Raw genomic sequence first — 20,684 nt, 5'->3', positions numbered from 1 at the left:
GTTGTCTATTGAACATGTTCATTTGAGGATCCTTCAATTATGTTAACTCTTATTACAAGTACGGTCAGAAGTATTTCATACACATTGCATATTTGTGCTTATGTCGAGTTGATGTTCGGTTCATTAAGGGTCTTAAGCTTCACTGGCGTGACTGTCCAGGTGATCCATGCTGAGGGAAACTAGAACAGGATGATTGCATGGATGCTTACAATACATATAACACATATAATCTAGGAATGTGTCAGGCCTGAGGCCTTAACTCATTTGGTGTCTCACTATATTTACTCTACTTGGCAACAGATGACCAGAGTCAATAATTAGCCCCAGAGACCCTGAGGGCTTGAAGTTTATTACCTTGTATGGAAGGTGTTACAGAAAAGAGAAGTTCTGTGTCTGTTTATAGCCATTAAAGATGTACAAGATGTACCATTAACTGTGACTAATGTCTGGAACATATTTTACTCTGACTATTTTTATTGACGCCAAGGGGGGGCGTATAGCCCACTGCTTTGTAAGTGTCCACAACATGTATTTTTGTCAGAAGACATAGGCTGATGTTTTCTCCTGTGTGTTAATAAACTCATCGTTTGATTGCACTTCTCTGGGGCCTCCGTGGTTTGTCTCACTGCTCTACATTGATAGATTTCGCGACACAATCGACTGTGAGCAGCACTTGGTGATGGTGGGAAGAAGAACTCCCTTTGACACAAAGATCCTCCCAGTGAAAACAGGCTCCAGGAGGAGCATCTACCATGACTGGTTGCAGGGTGAGGGGAAAGAGAAGAGATGAGCTCAGAGAGACAAGAACAAAACAGAGAGACAAAAGTTAAGGACATGCAGTAGTGACATATAAAAGCATCAGGAGTGAAAAGAGGGGAGAAGAAAGCAGAGCATCATGGGAAGTCCACCAACAGCCTGAGCCTATAGCAGCATAACTAAGGGATGGTTCAGGGTCACCTGATCCAGCTCGAACTATAAGCTTTATCAAAAAGGAAAGTTTGAAGCTGATCTTCAAAGTAGAGAGGGTGTCTGTCTCCTGAACTCAAACTGGGAGCTGCTTCCACACCCAGTCCAACATAGCCAGGCTGAGTCGTTAGATTAGTCCAACGTAAAGTCAGAAAGTCATTACTTATGTCACATTTTAGTGCAAATGTAGAAAAACTGTCCAAAAGTTATTTCTAAATCTGATATTAAACAGTTTAAATGGTGGAAAAAGCTGTAAAGAAAACAGAAAGAGTCAATAAAAGCCTCTTTAGAGGGTCACCAGTTTAAAACTCAGACATTTAAACTGGTGATTCTCCTTCTCTGCTCCATTTCCTCTCTAGACTTCCTGTTGCTAGGAGGGATTTGATTGGCTGAACGTCCTTTTAGCCTTTCTTTAGTTCTTTGGGTGCTAATCAAAGAGGAAAACACACGAGTCATGTGACGTGACATAAGGAGCGCTCTGATTGGTTGGGATTGACAAACTATGGTGCTGTTTGCAAGCTTCGCTTTGCAGAGGCAAGAAAATCTCTTAGATAGGGATGAGATGCTCCACAGTGACGTTTCCACACTTTGGAGCTTCTGAAGTGCAGATGTTTGGAAACGCTGCTCCAACGTCTGGTTCAAACACTCAGATCACGTGACCTCAGCTGCCACAGGTGGCATACCTGCGGCTTCCAGGCATTGCCAGTCTCGGGAATTCCCATTTTTCATTGACTGGTCTTTTTGACCCTTTTAATGGCTGAATGATGCTTTTATATCACTGCTTCAGTTTATTCCACACACATTCAGTCCTATCAGCAGAGAGAGAGCCACACACTGTCTGTAACATCATTAGAAGATCTCAGTAAAAACAGTAAAAACTGCTTCAAGGACTAAATCAAACAGGCACCAGGGGCCCGTTCTTCGTACCTCGCTAAGTAAGTTAGCTGGATTAGATTGTTGACGATTTCGCGTGATCCTGGATCGTTCGGTTCTCCGAAGCTCATCCGGGACTTGCTGTCATAGCAACAGAGCCGTAAGCGTAAACCTGCTCGGGAGCAGGTTTACTTTATGTAAACAGGATTAGATCGCGGCCACGCAGGTATGTCCGCTTCATTTATACGAAAGCAACAGCGATATTCCACCACTGTTTCACCATAAATAAATATTATCAATGTAACTAAAGATAATGCAGCACCTGATCCTTTTATTGATGTCACACAGATACATACAGGTCATTTCCTAAAAAAGGGAAATGTACTATTAACATTCTATTACATGTATGTGATTATTACAGATGTAATTCATATTTCAGAGTAGTAATTGTAAATTACTTCGTGTAATCAAGATGAGAGACCACGGCTATAAAAGCGAAGGTGGATTTGGGAAGTCTGTCGCAGCCATGTCCTGTCCGTATACGCGAGCCACCCATTGCGGAAGGTGCAAGATTGATAAGGAGAGTCCTCAGAATTCAGCGTATATTGCGGGATAGACAGGATCCTTTAGCTCAGCGCGACAGTGTGCTCATAGAGAGATATCGATTTTCCCGTGAGGGTATTATTTACTTAACCAACTTGTTGACGAGGGGGTGCAGGACCACCACCTGTCTTTTTTTGCTCTGCCCTTTTCTTGGTTGCTGTTATGAACAAACTAACAGATTATTTCAGGGTCTCTTTCCAAGAGACTAAAAGCAATATAAGTGATAAATATTACCATTCTGTAGAACATTCTTATATTTCACTTTTACTTGTTCCCATGTTCTAGTGGGTCCTGTTGTGGCTCTAATGTGAAAGGGGATATAATATAACATATTATAATATAATATAGTGTAATATAATATTGGATAATATAGTGTCATATGATAGATCTACCCTACCGCCTACTGGTGTTGGCCAGAGGGGCCGATGGCGCGATATGGCAGCCTGGCTTCTGTCAGTCTGCCCCAGGGCAGCTGTGGCTACAACCGTAGCTGCCTCCACCAGTGTGTGAATGTGAGAGTGAATGAATAGTGGTATCGTAAAGCACTTTGGGTGCCTTGGAAAGCGCTATATCAATCCACTCCATTATTATTGTTATTATTAAATTACTTACGAGTTTAATTTGTCAGCAACTTTCTGCCAGCCCTCTCTCCTTGCTTTTGCAGCCTTTGCAGTGTTCCCTTGCGTTCTGATTAAACTCTGAAACTCCTGAAATCCCTCACTCAAGAGTTCTTGCTCTGCTGCCGAAAAATACCGAGCGCGCTCCTTCGACATTTTCGCCGACCAATCAGCGGGTTGCCGATCAATGTTTCTACTATCGATGCGTAGCCCCTTTTACGACACCCGGTGATCTCACATTACTTCATCCAGCTGTACTAATCGTCAACAACAGGTGTGTTCGGAGAACCGGAATAGCGAGCTCACGGTTAGCGCGATGATTTGGTCTTGGATGTGTCATTTGATCTTGGATGTAGTAAGCGAGGTACGAAGAACGGGCCCCAGTTTTCAGCTCTGTCTGCGCTCTACTTTTTTCTACTTACAACAGAAAATAGGATGTACTGCATTCAGGGATATCATCCTCACTGTCAGCTGTTACTCACAGACTGTGTGTAGAAATACAGAAAATACTGATCCTATAAAAAGGAAAGCTAGAAAAACACATTGATTCCAGGCTCTATTTTCCTTTTTGAGTCTGTCAAATCCAACAGGACTTGTGCAGGATCACTATGAGCCAAACTCCAGACTGACAGTGAAACATCAGGCCAGTGTTAGAAGGTAAAGTTCAGGAAAGTTTTTTAATGGTTCAGAAGATGTTCAGCTGAGGACGACTTAAAGATGTGCGTGAAATGGAGGCTTCTGATTGGTCAGAATGAGCCTGTGAAAATGGGACAAACTTTGTATAAAGAAAGAAAACACATTTAATCTTTTCATGGAAATGTATCTTTTTCAAAGTGATTCCAAATCAAAGCTAACGCCACGCCAGCTTGTAACTTTGATTGACAGTGTGTAGAACTGATGACACAAACTCCCAGAAAACCTCAAAGTCAACATAACGCATCCAAAGCTTCACGGCTGGGAGCAAAACATGAGGCCAACAAACAGCTGTAAACCTGTGTGCCTATTACAGTAAACACAGCAGTCTGTTATGTTTGACTAAACTGATGTATTGTGTGTCTGTAGTTGTGTTGTGAACTGTGCTGGGCTCGTCTGTGTCCCCGTTTCACAGAACAGCATCTTCAAGATGGCACAAATGCTTCCAGTGTTTCAGTTTGACGAAGCCTGGCTTTGCCCATCGCTGCTTTTAAAACAGTGTTTGTGCTGCCAAGGACATCTTGTATTGGTCTCATGTCATGAATGGGAGTGTTTCAGGAGGCAGACTGAACCTTTGATGAGTTTGGTGTCTTAAACTGAGGAATGAAAGGACACGAGGAACAAACTAAAGAGAATCTAAAAGAGGCCGGCAGCACATGAGGAGGAGAAACTGACACTGACATAAAGACTGAGGGAAGGACAGAGCCATCTATACAGCTGAGGTCAACACAGGAGGGTCATGTGACACAGCTGAAACTCATCCAGACAACGTCTGACACCAGAGACCATACTTACCAAAATAAAACAGGTTATAATGAACAAAAATGAGTGGAACAGCGGAGTGAACTGAGCAGCAGGAGGGAGGGCGTTTCTCCAAAACATGTGTCCATCAAAATTATGGACAGTCGTGTATATTAAGTAGACTTGTTCAGATTTGTCCAACACTTTTCTCTGTCAGTGTTTCACAGAATATCATCAAAGAGTCATGATAGTTACCATTAGTGTCACTGTGGAGATGCTTATTCCAGCATCACTGACTTCATGGTTCCAGTTTCCATCACTAAGGACTACATGTAGTGATCCTGCTGTTAGCCATGTTAGCATGTTAGCTCCAACAGGTGGTCAGTGTGAGAGCGGTGATATCAGTGACATCTAAACAAGGAAGGAAGAGACTGTTGAAGGCAGCGAGCTGTGACTGCTGTGAACAGTGTTCTCACACTATTTTCTCCCTGTGTCAACATACATGAGGCTGCTTCAGCTGCAACACACCACAAACACCTTTATACAACTAAATATACTCAGAGCGCACTGCTGTGGTTGCTGTGGTAACCATCCATATATCCAGCTGTTTGGGGCCGAGTCTGCTTCCTCATCCTAGGGAAAAACCCTCAAAGTTTCATGTGTTTTTGACTTGAAGCTTTTTGTGATTTGGTTTTATTTGTTGTTCTACACACACAATAATGAAGAGCACATGTTTATAGTGACACATTCAGACCAATGACAACAGTCCATTCACACTGACCTCCTTCCAGCAACTTTTAGGACAGCCAATAGCAATTTTCCTTACTGAGGAGTTGGCAGCATTGCCAGGAGCAGTGGGTGAATGGCAGCATCACCATGAAGGATTAGAATAAAAATACATCATCATCCACAAAGAAAACCAGTCTGAGTGTCTGACGCTCTCGTTATAAAACCGCAGTCGCAGCTTGTGGCTACATTTAGCTGGTTTGCTAGTTAGCTGGTCTGCTAGTTAGCTGGCTTGCTAGTTAGCTGATTTGTTCGTTAGCATGGAGCTAACCTAACTCACTAGAACATTTGATGCTAAACTGTCTAAACTGTGTGAACAGCTTTCATTGCTGCTCTGTGTTACTCTCCAGCCTCTCTTTCACTTAGTCCTCTCAGTTTTTTCCTCGTTACAAACTAGAAAACCTTCTTTTTCAGCTTTTCCACACCCGAGCTGTGGCTAAGGTGCTACCAGCATGCAGGCTCGGTCTGTGTCACTCAATAGTTACACTCCTCACCCAGACTAACACCACTCCACAAATTCACCACTAGGAGGCGCTAAAAGACCACATACAGTGAGATCATCACTAAATTTCTGCTGTGTCTGACGTAGGGTTGCCAACCGTCCCTTGAATAACGGAATCGTCCCGTATTTAGAAAGAAAAGTACACGACAGTGGCGCGGCTGCCCCTCTGTGGGTCTTCCTTGGTCTCTTGTGTTCTGGGGGCCTCTGGATGTCTGGAGTTTTGATCTCCTCCATACCTGCTTCATGCCCTGGAGGACGGGGCTGTGCCCCCCCCACACCCTCTAGCAGATCATTACATGAAGGAACCTTTTAAAAAAACAAGCGCATCCATGCTCACAGGTGTACACACGGGTGATCACACCCACAAACTACACCCTTTTTGGCTCCTACCTCAAAGCACACTGTGTTCTGTTGATCTTATGTGCTGCACAATAATGTTTAATATTTAGTATTTACTGTCATATTCCCATATATCATTGTGATGTTGTTTATTCTATTACTCTTGTTCTCTTCTGCTTGTTTTCCTTTTTCTTTCTCAGCAGGTGATCCAGGTGATTGATATATGCATTTTTTTTTTCCTGCCCATTCTGTTGGTTTTTGTTTTTTGCCCTTCTCCCCCGTCCCTCTTCTCAGCTGTTTCTCTTTCCCTCTTTCTTTCTCCCCTTCTTTCCCCCAGTCAAGTCTGTCCCGTATTCAGCAAGTGAAAATAAAATAAACAATAAAAGGTGAATCAAATGGACCATTATGGCAAGGCTGGGATGGTCAATTTGGTAAAGTAAATCCGTTGGGCATCTTTCTTTGCCTTTAGACAACAATTCTGATGCAAAAGAGCCAAACGGGACAGGCAAAAAAAAAAAATAAATAAATAAATAAATAAATAAATAAAAAGTACACGTCCCGTATTGAGCTCCAAAGGGACGCACTTTGTCCTGTAATACAGAGAGAATCAAAAGTAGTCTATAAATGTTAATGGAATTAACGCTTTGTTTGAAAACATAATTCCCAGCCCCTCTCCTGCTTTGTGACCAATGACCTTACGCACGAGTATGACAATTCAGATTACCACTTATCTCATTGGTAGAGGAAAGGTCGCTCGCTGAGAAAATACCAGAAGACAACAGATGACCACAAAAAGAAGCATGGCCAACAGGGAAACAAACGCTGACACTGCGGTGCAAGTCTCGGACGACAGTACACCTTCGACCAGCAATGTTTGTACCCCACCGAGAAAGAAAAAAAAAGGCTGCATAAGTGCAGGGAGGAATGGGAAAATGAAAACACCTCGCTGGAAAAAGTGCGCGATAACACCTATAAAGCGCACTGCACTGTGTGCCGTCGCACTTTTTTCATAGGCCATGGTGGACTGGCAGCATGCTTCTAGTGGTGGGCACATGAGTGGCATGAAAGCTCAGGGAACCCTTAACCAATTTGTTGTTCACCAGGCCATGGCAGCAGAAGATATGGTATGTAGACATTGTTGTTGTTTTTAAACCCTCTGGTTAAGGTTAATGTGAGCATGTGCAGTGAATATCAACTCTATGTGGCCAGAAGTGTGATAATATAATTTATTTTGTGTAATAAACAACTGCAAGGATAGATGATTACAACGAATAGATGACTAATACATAAAAGTAATACATAGATTAATAATGATGATGAGTTAAGATGCGTAATCATGGGAACAAGCAGGTTTACAAACGCGAGCAGCTGATTAGCATTAGAAAAGCTGAAATAATACCTCAACTGAAGCCAGCTGCACTAAATGCACTTCATGTGGACTGTTATAAGAATGTTTTTCTTTCTATTGTTTTCTATAAATTTATATAATTTTAAGTTAAGCAGGACAGAGTTCTTTTAAAGAAAGATTAACTTATATTCTTTAAAGTTAAGCATGACAGGCTTCTGTTTAAGAAAGAGACCTGTTTTATTGTGTTAATGTTGTCATTTTGAGCTAAAAATAAATGGCTAAATGATCATTTGTTTCCCATGTGTTCATATCACAAAGAATATGCATCATTAAATCAACTTCAAGTCAAATGGTTAAAAAAATAATTTCACACACAAAAAAAAGAGCTAAAAAATTCACCACACTTGGAAGGGTGGAGACAACTGGGTCGCCCGGCCCTGGCCACGAGGTGTCCCAGGAAGTTGGCAACCCTAGTCTGACGGTGACTTGGGTTTTTACTAACTGGCTACATGAGCATGATTAGCTGCAGTTCTATCTTTGTAAAAGAGACTCAGCAGCAGATTAGAACCAAACAGAAACATTTCTACTTTTTCTGCAGCACCAGCTGGATGCATGGAGCCTAAACTCCAGTGACAATGAGACACATACAGTGTGACTGCTGTGACTTTACAGCTGGGCCTCATTCACATTGGACTGTGGGAGGAAGCAGAGTATCTGAAGACAACCCACACACACTATCACCCTTATTTAGAGAAGTATAATGAATTAGCTGATAAAGTAATAAATTATTTGATATTTCAATGAAAATACTTTTTAACAATTGTTTAGAAGTCAACAATAATAGTTAAATAAAAAGAAGCGTCAAATCAATAAACACGCAATAAAACCTTGTACAGCTGAAACTCATGTAGACAATGTCAGGGGAGGAAGTAAAACTAAACCTTTGACACCAGAGATGAAAACTACCAAAATAAAACAGGAAGTTAATAACAACCATGAGTGGAACACCTGAGTGAACCTAGTAAAGGGAGAATACATCATCATCCACAAAGAAAACCAGTCGGAGCTTGTGGCTGCAGTTAGCTGATTTGCTACTCAGCTTGGAGTTAACTCAGTAGAACATAGAATGCTAAACTGTCTAAACCAGGGGTGTCAAACATATGGCCCGTCGGCCAAATTCAGCCCCTGAGATAATTTCATATATCAGTTATTAAAGAATTTTCAGGGTTGCTGATATTCCATGGCAGCAGGGCTGGGACTTTATTCTGATGGACACATCATGTGGCCAATCACATTAAGAGACAGCCTGGGATCATGCCACTATTTAAAGAAAGGGATGGGGGCAAACGTTCAGAAGAAAGCAAGCTTAGTGGTACAGGCCTGGTACACACAGACACAGGTTTAAATTCAAGCGTGTCAGGAAAAAGTGAAAGCATAAAATGAGCAGCATCTGGCTGAATTTCAGTGATATTGGAGACGGCAAAGCTGAGTGCAGAATTTATAAATTAGAAGCTGGATAAAGTGATACCCATTTTCCATTGTGAAGGACAAAAGGTTTCAAACTTGTCCAGGCCTTAAGGTCATGTCCGTTCTCTTCTTAGTGGTAGTAAATGTATAAAATTAAGACTAATGAAAACACTGAATTAAAATTGCTTCCTTTAAAAACACCAAGCTTACAGTTCAGTTTTGAATACTACATATATAAACTATATATAACAAAGTGCCTTTGAATGGCAAGGATGCAGAAATGTCTGTATGTAGCACAGAGCCAGTGCTCACGGTCTGAATGAGTGTCACAGACCTGAATGTGCATTTAAAGAAATTTATAATTAAATTTCTAATTATGATCTTCAGCACCCAACACCATGACTATGTACATATTGATGGGTGTAAGAATATTTGTGTTGTGTTCTGTGGATTCAACTCTGCAAACTCATCAGTAATTTCATCAGCAAGTTTCTACTTAGACAGCAATAAAACAGAAAGCAGTTCCCAGGAACTACTTCTTGTTTTAGAATCTTTCAACATAAGAGTACTTTGCACATCAGAACACCCCCATATCTCCTCTTATTAAAGGATTACCTTATTATTAATTTGCTAATTCTGCCAGTTGATTACAAAATGCTTGATCTCACCTGAGAGTTTCCAGTTTGCAGTGTGGATTCTTCAGTCCTTCAGACAGAAACTTCACGCCTAAATCCTGCAGGTTATTGTTACTTAGGTCAAGCTCTCTCAGATTAGAGGACTGAGAGCTGAGACCTGAGGACAGAGCTTCACAACTTCTCTCTGACAGGTTACAGAGACTCAGTCTGAAAAATAACAGAAAAACAATTAAAAAAAAACTTACTTTTGATCAAGTGTAATGAGATTACATAACATTTAGCAATATTCCATTCTCTTTTTGTCAAGAAAGTAACGAGCAACATGTGGAAACAATCAGAGAGAGAACAGAGAACAGAGCAGTAAAAGAACAGTGGATAGTTCAATAGGCTTTTGGTATCAACAAAACGTGCCAAATTTCTTTATTTTGTCATCGTTTAAGAAGAGTTCATGATTAAAACTCAGATAACAACTCAAGGCCAGGTCTGGGTGTAACTTTGATGACAGTTACACCCAGAAAAATTTCAGAAATGCCGACAGGTATTCAGTATTGAACAAAATGAGTACTGATTATCACTTAACAGTTGTATACACTTTTCAGACACCAGCACTCATAACTGTGGTTTTGGGGGTTATTTTGTTAGTGGTTTTAGTTGATCACACCTGCTTTTTGTCAACGAGCATATGAATACAAATGTACTTACAGCGCTTTGTTGGAGGCTTTGACCACTGGCAGCAGCCTCAGAAGAGCCTCCTCTGAAGCAGAGTATTTCTTCAGGTCAAACACATCCAGATCTTCTTCTGATGACAGTAAGATGAAGACCAGAGCTGACCACTGAGCAGGAGACAGTTTATCTGTGGAGAGACTTCCTGATCTCAGGGACTGTTGGATCTCCTCCACTAGAGAACGATCATTCAGTTCATTCAGACAGTGGATCAGATTGATGCTCTTCTCTGCAGACAGATTCTCACTGAGCTTCTTCTTGATGTACTGGACTGTTTCCTGATTGGTCTGTGAGCTACTTCCTGTCTGTGTCAGCAGACCTCGTAGGAGAGTCTGATTGGTCTGCAGTGAAAGACCCAGGAGGAAGCGGAGGAACAAGTCCAGGTGTCCATTTGGACTCTGTAAGGCCTTATCCACAGCACTGTGGTGGAAGTGTTTCTCTACAGATTTTACTTCTTTTTCAGGTTTTTGTTTCCAAAACAATATAGACCATATGGACTTTGTTTGTTGTTGTTCCAGCAGATTGAGTCCAGAGTTGATGAAGGTCAGATGGACATGAAGAGCAGCCAGAAACTCCTGAACACTCAGATGGATGAAGCAGAACACCTTGTCCTGGTACAGTCCTCTCTCCTCTTTAAAGATCTGTGTGAACACTCCTGAGTACACTGAGGCTGCTCTGATATCGATGCCACACTCTGTCAGGTCTGATTCATAGAAGATCAGGTTTCCTTTCTGCAGCTGATCAAAAGCCAGTTTTCCCAGAGACTCCATCATCTTCCTGCTCTCTGGACTCCAGTGTGGATCTGTCTCAGCTCCTCCATCATACTTGACCTTCTTCACTTTGGCCTGAACCACCAGGAAGTGGATGTACATCTCAGTCAGGGTCTTGGGCAGCTGTCCTCCCTCTCTGGTTTCCAGCACATCCTCCAGAACTGTAGCAGTGATCCAGCAGAAGACTGGGATGTGGCACATGATGTGGAGGCTTCGTGATGTCTTGATGTGGGAGATGATGCTGCTGGCCTGCTCCTCATCTCTGAACCTCTTCCTGAAGTACTCCTCCTTCTGTGGGTCAGTGAACCCTCTGACCTCTGTCACCATGCCGACACAGTCAGGAGGGATCTGATTGGCTGCTGCAGGTCGTGTGGTTATCCAGAGGCGAGCAGAGGGAAGCAGTTTCCCCCTGATGAGGTTTATCAGCAGCACATCCACTGAGGTGGACTTTCTAGGGTCAGTTAGGATTGTAGTTTTGTGGAAGTCCAGAGGAAGTCGACACTCATCCAGACCATCAAAGATGAACACAACCTGGAAGTCTTCAAAGCTGCAGATTCCTGCTTCTTTGGTTTCAGTAAAGAAGTGATGAACAAGTCCCACCAAGCTGAACTTTTCCTCTTTCAGCACATTCAGCTCTCTGAAAGTGAATGGAAATATGAACTGGATGTCTTGGTTGGCTTTGTCTTCAGCCCAGTCCAGGCTGTATTTCTGTGTTAAGACTGTTTTCCCAATGCCAGCCACTCCCTTTGTCAGCACTGTTCTGATTGGTTCATCTCTGCCAGGTGAGGCTTTAAAGATGTCTTCTTGTCTGATGGTTGTTTCTGGTCTGTCTGGTTTCCTGGATGCTGTTTCAATCTGTCTGACCTCATGTTCATCATTGACCTCTGCAGTCCCTCCCTCTGTGATGTAGAGCTCTGTGTAGATCTGATTCAGGAGGGTTGGGTTTCCTGCTTTAGCGATGCCCTCAAACACACACTGGAACTTCTTCTTCAGGGTGGATTTAAGGTTACGCTGACAAACTGCAGCTTGAAGTTCTGAATGAGAAGAAAAATAAACACTCAATTCCAAAAAGAACTAATCTTTAAAACATGTTGCTCCATCTTCCATCTCTGGAAAATGTCTCATTTATCCAGCAGCTTAAATCTTTAGATAAATCCTCTTACGTCTCTGCAGACGGTCAGCCAGCTCCTCCTGCTTCATTCTCCTCAGGAAGTCCACTGTGATCTTCACAAACGCCTCTCTGCTGCTGCTCCTCTGACTCTCTAAGCATTCTGGGTAATCTGGACTCAGAACCTTCTGGATCTTCTTCAGCTCGTTCTTCACAAAAGTGATGATGTTGTCCTCCAGCAGCTGGAACAGAATATTTATGAATGAGCCAATCAGACTGAAATCATGGAGCCAAACATCAGATCCATGTTGGACACACTGACGATCCACTGGTCTACAAAGAGCAGCATGGAGATGACTGTGAATAGAACAGATGTAACAGTAGTTGTTGTACATGTACAGACCATAAATATGGAGTCCAGCTGTGTTTGATGCTGCTGGGCAGACTGACCACTGGGAACCTCTGAGCTCTGCTGGTCCACTCTGTGGAGGAACCATGAAGGATTAGATCAACACAGGATAAAGATCCAGGAGTTTCTGCTCAAATAACTTCATCTGAATCAAGTCTGTCAAGTTTTAAACTCTCAGATTGTGAACATATCAGTAATTTTCAGTCTGTTTTCATGGACGTCCTTTCAGTGGTGATGTCAGGGATGATTTTGAAGAAGCTCATCAAACTGAACCATCAGCAGATCACTGCTCCAAAACCAGAACATGATCCGAGTCTCCCTCCACCACCAGAACACCAGCTTTACTAACGTGGTAGATCAGTGTAGTACAGATCAATAACTGATGAGTCATTTGATCAAAATCACTGAGTGCTTCACGTCTGACCCTCTGATGCTTCTGTAGACATTTTGCATATTTAATGAATGTCTGACAGTTTTACATTCATTCTATGAACACAGTGGAAATGTTGTGTTATAGTCTCCATGTTGTTTCCAGCATCATAAATTCTTAAGTTCAGAAAATTAGATTCTTTCTTCACAGCTGAAAAACAACAACATTTATTCTCTATTGAAATCTGCATCGTCCACTCCAAAGGTCACAATCTGAAGGTAACATCTGGTTTTGTTCCCTGTGGTTAACTCTGAGCATCAGTATGGTGGGATTTATCCACTACATCCACACCACTGTGGTTCAGTGTTGTCCTGATGGAGTAACAGCAGCCAGTATGATCCAGGCTTTAGCTGCTGGGTCTCTGTGTGACCTCTCAGACTGTTTAACAGATCAGACACAAAGAGAATCAGAGCAGCTCTGTTCTTTAAAGACAAACATGAACCCACTCAGGTCACACTTTCCCCACAGATATGAGCATCACTGTCCTCAAACAGCAAATGACCAAGTCGAACATTTGGATCTTTTCTCTTTCATTGTTTTCTTTTTAATGAATCTTTGTAACAATCTGAGGATGTTTCAGGTCATATTTATCCAGGAAACACAAACATGTAAAGGAGTCATCACAGCTCTCTGACCTCGTTGCTCCAGGTTCACCACTGAAGTCTGGGGGTGGAGTTTTGGACCGGTCACTCCTCACAGAGGGACAGCTGGACCCTGCAGACTGTGACCTCTGACCTCTGCAGACACAAACATGATTGAAGCAGCTGTGATCACACAGACTGCAGATAATGCAGCTGTTTCCTGTCAGTAACATCCTCTTAGATTAGAGTTCAGCTTTTTACAGGAAAACTGGACAAAACTGATTTTTGTTACAAACTCATTTTCATTTCCTCTCAGCTCACAAACACAGTCAGACAATCAACCAGAGTCAACACTGATTATAATGTCAGTGCAGAATTATTTCTGTTACTCAGTGAGTTCAGCTCTCTGACCTCGTTGCTCCAGGTTCACCACTGAAGTCTGGATTATAATCTTTGGACCGGTCACTCCTCACAGACGGACAGCTGGACCCTGCAGACTCTGCTCTGTCCTCCTCTTCCTCCATCATCATCTTCAGTCAGTCTGAGAGGTAAACCACAAACACTCAGTGAGTTCACATTAACAGGAGGAACTGAGTTACAGTCGCTGACCTCTGACCTGTCATGTGACCATGAAACCAGGTCAATATGTCTGTAGGTTCAGTCATCCAGGTCATGTGATCTAAGGAGCTTGGAGAGAAAAGAGACGTCTTTAAGTTTCTGGAAGACGTTTCATCAGAGAAGCTTCTTCAGCTGTAAAACCAAACGGTGGAGAGTCCCAGATATTTAAACCTGAGAGGGAAAGAAAGCATGTCGCTGACCCACCACTGATGTTATTTCAAGGAGGAAACTGAGAGCCTTTGCACCAGGAGCACAAACATCAGCTCCAGCAATGATCCACTGATGTGTTTTTATTCCATGTATGAATGTTGTTATTGACAGAGATGACGTTTGTGTGTCAGTGATGCAGTGACTGTTGTTGTTACCTGTACAGGCTGGTTAGACTCTATGAAACAGATCATACAGATCTCTGCATGTTAGAAGAGACTATTAAAGGTCATGAATGAGACAAAGGCAGGGAGGCGTCCTTTACAGCTAAACAGCAGAGTGAGAGAACAGCCAGCACCTCTACATTTATCACATTATACAGCACATGTATGATACTGACAGGGATGAGAAGAATTTAGTGATTCTGATCCCATCATTGATATTACTTATTGATTCTCAGTAGCTCTGCTCTGACAGTCACCACCATCACTGAGCAGCATATCAAAGACATTTGTGCACATTAACTGCATGTTGTGGCTCAAATGTTTGTGCATGTTGGAGGCATTTCCTCTTTGTTGTGATCAGTGTTGGTCATTACTCAAAACAGTCATTATTACACATATTACACAGAACACTTTGATTAAAAGTAATGGAGTACGTTACTTCATTACTCCTCATAACATTACTTTGATGTTACTGTGTAAAATGAACAAATGAGCATGTAACAACATAAAGCTGAGGTACAGCCCCACACACCAACACAGATCCTGATGAGGTCACGTGATGTTTCTCTGAGTGTTTATGAACACAAATCAAAGATGAAACAGCACAAAGACACTTCAAAGTGATTCTACTGTAGAAACATGAACAGGTAGAAACCTGCAGCCTGACTGCTCATCACTTTGTTACCTGTTCAAGTTCAGCAGCAGCAGCTCACTTTATCACGGTGCTGGTCTGGGGTCAGTGTTTACTCAGCTTTAACCTCACTCTGGGTTCTTGGCTAGCTTAGCGTTAGCTTAGTGTTAGCTTAGCATTAACATGCTGTCAGGTGTCTCGTGTGTAAATATTAATCACAGTGACAGTAAAGGAGGTAAAGGGCTGTGACGTCATCACGTACGCTGCGTCCTCTGTGGGCTCTGAGTGAACTCAAAGTACAAACTACAAGTACACAAACACGAACGTAGCTCAGAGTGGCGGACACACTCGGCCTCGTTGGTCCAGCTGTGAGTCCGTTACCGTGAACTATGGAGCGGCAGATTTGTGCTGAACTAAGCTGCACACAGCTGATGTTAGCCAGGAAACATTACACACTGACTTTAATGGAGAGACCGGAAATACAAACACACACAGTTTGTTGTGTGAAGAAATCAAACACGAGCTGAACAAACAGTAAAGTTCCTAAAGACAAACTGTTAAAGGAGGAAACAAAGCAAACTTACAGTTTCTTCACACCAACAACAAGCTCCACTCCACACCTGGACACTAAACACGGACACACAGGTGAGCTGCTTCCTGGAAGGAGGCGGGGCTCCACCTGAAACTCAGCACAGGTGGGAGGGGCTCAGCTCTGTGTGTGCTGATGTGTTAACTTTAAAAATATGCCGTCTGACTGCTCAGACTGAGTCAGAGTAAAGTTCACATGCTGACGTGTGGAGACATGAAACCTTGTTGTAGCTGCAGGTGTGAACACACTGATCCCAGATCAGCTCTGCTGTATTTGTAACATGAACATTTCTGCTGCAAAGCTTCAAATGTTCAGCATGTTTCTCTGTTTCCAGTCTATAGATCCAGTCACACTTTCTACCTTCACCTGTGCAGTAAAGACTGAGAGCAGAGCTGAAAGCAAGCGTCCAATCAGTGAGCAGCATCAACACCTGAGCTTCATTCAGACTCTGTTATTGAAGATGTTGTTGGTACAAAGTTCATCTGCTGCTCACATGAATCCATGAAAGATTTATTTCACTGAATGTTTCTTCAAAGCTCATTTCAACCTGTTGAAGTCATGAATGAAAGTGCAGACTGAGAGTGGATCACATGATGTTTGAGGTGTGTCATGTGACATGTTCAGTATTGTCACACATGTCTAGATTGTCCCTGATATCATAGCTGCTCAAACACTGATGATTATATTTGAAGAATTATTCCTGATGGCAGCAAAGTTTGAATGGAGCTCTCTGTCTGTGCTGATTTGTCGCCCTCTGGAGGTCAAAGCACAAACTGCATGATGTCACTGTAACCACCACAGTGACAGGAAGTGTTTTTATGACTGAAACACTGAAATGAGGCTAACGGCTGTCGTTAGGCTCACTGACAGCAGTGCTGATGTGTTCATGTCAAACACTGGCTCAGGTCAGACTCCTTCATCCTTCTCCAGCGTGAGGCCGCCCTCAGACCCACAGGAGCTCTGACCTTTGACCTCCTGACCCTAACCATTTTAGTCTTGTTGCATCTGCAAATCCATCCAAACTGTAGCCGAGCAAAAGAAGCTGGAAGCTGTTCTATGAATGATGTTGTTGAAGGAGCTTGGAAAGAAAAGCGTCTGGACTTCTTTAAGTTGCTTGAAGAGGGACATGGACGTCTTAACGCCCACTCACATCCTGGGACATTTGATCACAGGAAATCACATGATAGCGTGGGGCTAGATCTCACAATGGGTTCACCCAAAACCTTGGCTGATTGTGACCCACACCCGTTTTCACGGAGGAGGAGGAGGAGCACAGCTGCTGGCTACCTGTGTAAGGCTGCAATGGGTCTGTAGCTCTGTCACCGTTTTAGGGAACATATTTAGTTTTAAAGCAAGTTTCCGGGCTTTTCCTGCCTTTCTGGAGGGATTATATTTCACTAAAAACGATCTAATATGCATGTCCACATAATAATTATTATAATTATAATATATTAAAAACACACGCTGTATTTTAAAGAACATACATTAAGAAGCAGTTTATATTAGATTTATATTTTAAATAAGACAAAAGTTGGATGTTACAGCAGTAAAATGATTGTATCTCTACAGTTTAAACATGTAATAAGCTTTGCCTCTGCACAGAGTGGATAGTGAAACAAATGGAATCATCATAAATACATTATTTCATATTTATTACTTCCCCCTCCTCTTTGCTTTATTATTGTAGCTCTAGTAATAAATAATAATGTAAGGATGCCCATAGTATATACAGTATTCTGAAGAAGGTCTAAAATGTCACTGTGTGTGCATGTGTGTGTTTTATTTAGCTGGATTTAAAAAAATATTAGTCATGATATAATATTGTGCAGACATGGCTGGTAAGGACATGAGGAGGAAACAGCAGGAGCTGTGTGAGGCTACTAAAGGCAGGGCTATAACATTTTTCTGTCATCATTTTATTATAGATTAAGTGCTGGAGTTGTTAGGTGTGGATAATTAGATTATAGTTTATTGCAATAGCAAGTTGTGCCTTGTTCTCATAGACAGCAAGTGGAGAGTGATATATGAAATGATGGGATGGAAGGAAGAAGAGAAGCAAAGAGTGATTCACAGGCAGAGCCTAAATTATTTCTCACAGTTTTTTGTGTCCTTATGGTTCCAAGCGCTGTCACCAATCTTTGCATTTAGTTATTATCTCATGACACTTGTTTAATCAGCTACCATCTCTCCTGTGGACTTTTTACTGTCTACAGTCTCAGACCAACACAGCCCTGCCCTCCAGCACTATCCACAGCAACCCCTCAACAGCAACATTGTACCCATCAGGTAAAGCATCGGCTACGTTTGCTTTGCCTTGTTGCCCATATTAGATTCTTGATGAAAGTGTGTTGTTGTTATTCAGCCTGGTTCAATGTGCCCCTTTCTAACTTTGAGCACCCGCCCCTTTAAACCTCTCTGCACGGCCCTGGTTGCCTGAATATTGTCAGGCAGCTGGGTGCTGTGCCTCGACCCTTTCTTCCTTTGCATTTGTGGTTTGGTGCCATAAATGCACAACATAGAAGAGCCACCTCGACGGGACAACACTCAGCGGTTCATCTGTCTCTCTTCCACAGCATGTCTTTATCCTGTCTTCCTTCTCTCACCCCAACCAATCACAGCAGATGGCCCCGCCCCTCCCTGAGCCTGGTTCTGCCGGAGGTTTCTTCCTGTTAAAAGGGAGTTTTTTCTTCCCACTGTCGCCAAAGTGCTGCTCATAGGGGGTCATATTGTTGGGTTTTTCTCTGTATGTATTATTGTACGAGCTACCTTACAGTATAAAGCACCTTGAGACGACTGCTGTTGTGATTTGGTGCTGTGTAAATAAAACTGAATTGAATTAAGAAACAACTCTTAGATTCCTCACATGATTCTCCTGTATTCCTACGGGACGCCAAGGTAATATAACATGGAAGTGTGTCACAGTGCCTGGTGGCCACATGTTACCCATAAACTGTCAACCTGACCGTACTGTAGCTACGTCCAAAGACTAGTTAAAGATTAAAGCTTTTTGGGGGGTTAAATCTGACATAAATAAAGAAAGAATAACATTAAAGTCGATTCTTTTGATCACTGTAGTTCTACTTTGAGGATATGACGTGTAAAAACCCTCAGTTGTGGCTGGTGGATCTCACATTCCTGGTCTTTGTAATTCCAGTTCAATGAAGCCTCATTTTCACCTTTTTCCAGGTAAATTTTCCCAACTGTTCTAATGTCCATGCTGTGGCATTGTCCCATCATTTGTATTTCCTGTTAATGGATTTTTAATATGGTCTGGGAAATTACTATATATGAGTAACTTCCTGTTGTATTGCAGCTTAAGGCCATTGTCACTGAAATAAAGCCCGAGTTGTAATAGTTTGCATCCAGAACGAGGAAAATGAAGAAACCCAAACACTGCTCAGTGGATGAGTCCGTCCTGGAATAAATACCAGGACAAAACTAAAAAGAAGAGCTTGTTTCCTCGAAGCAACAACAGAAAGCTCTTTGTCTCTACAGATGTTTCTGGGAAACACGTTAACAATATTTAAACATTTGTTCTTAATAAACGTTTTTACTTAATGATGCTTTATGATATTTCTATCTGACCTAATGCAGCAGCGTATCCACATGAACTCTGCAGTGTTTCTACCCAGAGGCCACCGTGGTCCTTCTTTACTAATGCTGAGGGTTTTCTCCCAGCCGTGATAGCCTTTGACAGGTAAACTGAGTCATTCCAGCCCAGTGCAAAAATAACCTCCCTGTCTGCTCTTAACTTCACGCATCGATGCTAAAACGTTGCATAACTGAACCTGCAGACTGTGATCCTGTAGCTGTCGAGGAGAGGGCTTGATGCCGTCCATCTTCTGCTCAATTAACAACGCCTGCAACCTTTTGAGCCTTGGTCCTGCTACAGTCACAAATATAACATCATCACTCTTTATTTGATCCACTACACTGCTGTCATTTCTCTGTTATGGCCCCACAAGGTCACTGAATTCTGTCATTCTTCTCCAATCCATGGTTTTCAGTCACTGGTGGGCAACATTACTCTACCACGACTGCAAACAGTGGACAGTTGGTAGGTAGTCCTGCAGGACGCCTGTCTCGAGCCAAGGCTACTTGGAACATCTCTCCATGGAGGAACAATGAAGACATGAAGAGAAACTATAAATCTTTGGGACTTGTGCTCCAACAGCTTTGTTTAAAGGCCTGAAAGTGGCGACGTCTCTCCCAGAGCTCCAGCTCAGTGACATCTATGTGTGCCTTGTATGCTTCAGCTGACGCTGCTGCCAGGATGAAAGCTGTCAAACCGAGCACAGCTACATGTTCCACCTGGATGGGTAAATAATGTGTTTGAGGTGAGAACAATCAGGAAAGCTCGCCAGCGGCTTTACTTCCTGAGGAGGCTGAGGAAGTTTGGCATGAACGCCAACATCACCTCAAATTTCTACAGGTGTGCAGTCGAGAGCTTGCTGACGAGCTGCATCACAGTTTGGTACGAAGCTGCTCTGCCAGCAGCCGTAAATCACTACAGAGGGTGAAGGCAGCAGAGCACAACACTGGCACGAGGCTTCCTGCCATTCAGGACATTTATCTCCAGCGGTGCCTCCATAAAGCACACAGCATCATCAAGGACCACAGCCACCCAGCACATCAGCTGTTCTCCTTGTTACCATCGTTACAGGAGTCTGTCTGCTCGGACTACAAGACTCAAAAACTGTTTCTACCACCAAGCCATACGACACCTCAACCACAACACTTAAACACACACAACACAGCACTCAGAAGCTACCTGCAGCTTCACAAGTACTCTGTTTAATCTGCACTGGTCACTCCACTTTATTGTCATTGATATTTATATTTAACACTGGAATTCCCAGCTTCTACCGTTCTACCTTTAAAAGC

The 20,684-nt window shown here is 42.6% G+C and overlaps 1 protein-coding gene across 3 annotated transcripts in view; it reads right to left on the bottom strand.

Annotated features, from left to right (window-relative positions):
* LOC146634327 (protein NLRC3-like) overlaps positions 1-20,684 on the bottom strand; it is a 180,231-nt gene that overhangs the window by 58,011 nt on the left and 101,536 nt on the right. Inside the window, exons 1-2 of one of the 3 annotated variants that reach the window (XM_085376708.1) lie at positions 14,003-14,121; positions 13,646-13,747 (exon numbers count right to left, since the gene is read on the bottom strand). The exons of 1 other annotated variant lie outside the window; for it this stretch is intronic. In XM_085376708.1, coding sequence (XP_085232834.1) covers positions 13,646-13,747; positions 14,003-14,121 — 221 coding nt within the window. Of the gene's footprint in view, positions 1-10,268; positions 12,098-12,226; positions 12,279-13,645; positions 13,748-14,002; positions 14,122-20,684 lie in introns of those variants that run through there. One more of the 3 variants, XM_085376724.1, reaches the window with a different exon arrangement.

This window comes from Diplotaxodon limnothrissa, linkage group LG3 (genome assembly GCF_057381915.1).
Source record: "Diplotaxodon limnothrissa isolate DT_005_m linkage group LG3, D_limnothrissa_male_GT1.1, whole genome shotgun sequence".
Lineage (NCBI taxonomy): Eukaryota > Metazoa > Chordata > Actinopteri > Cichliformes > Cichlidae > Diplotaxodon > Diplotaxodon limnothrissa.
The sequence above is the reverse complement of the archived record's forward strand: the minus strand, read 5'-3'. Positions and strand labels throughout refer to the sequence as shown.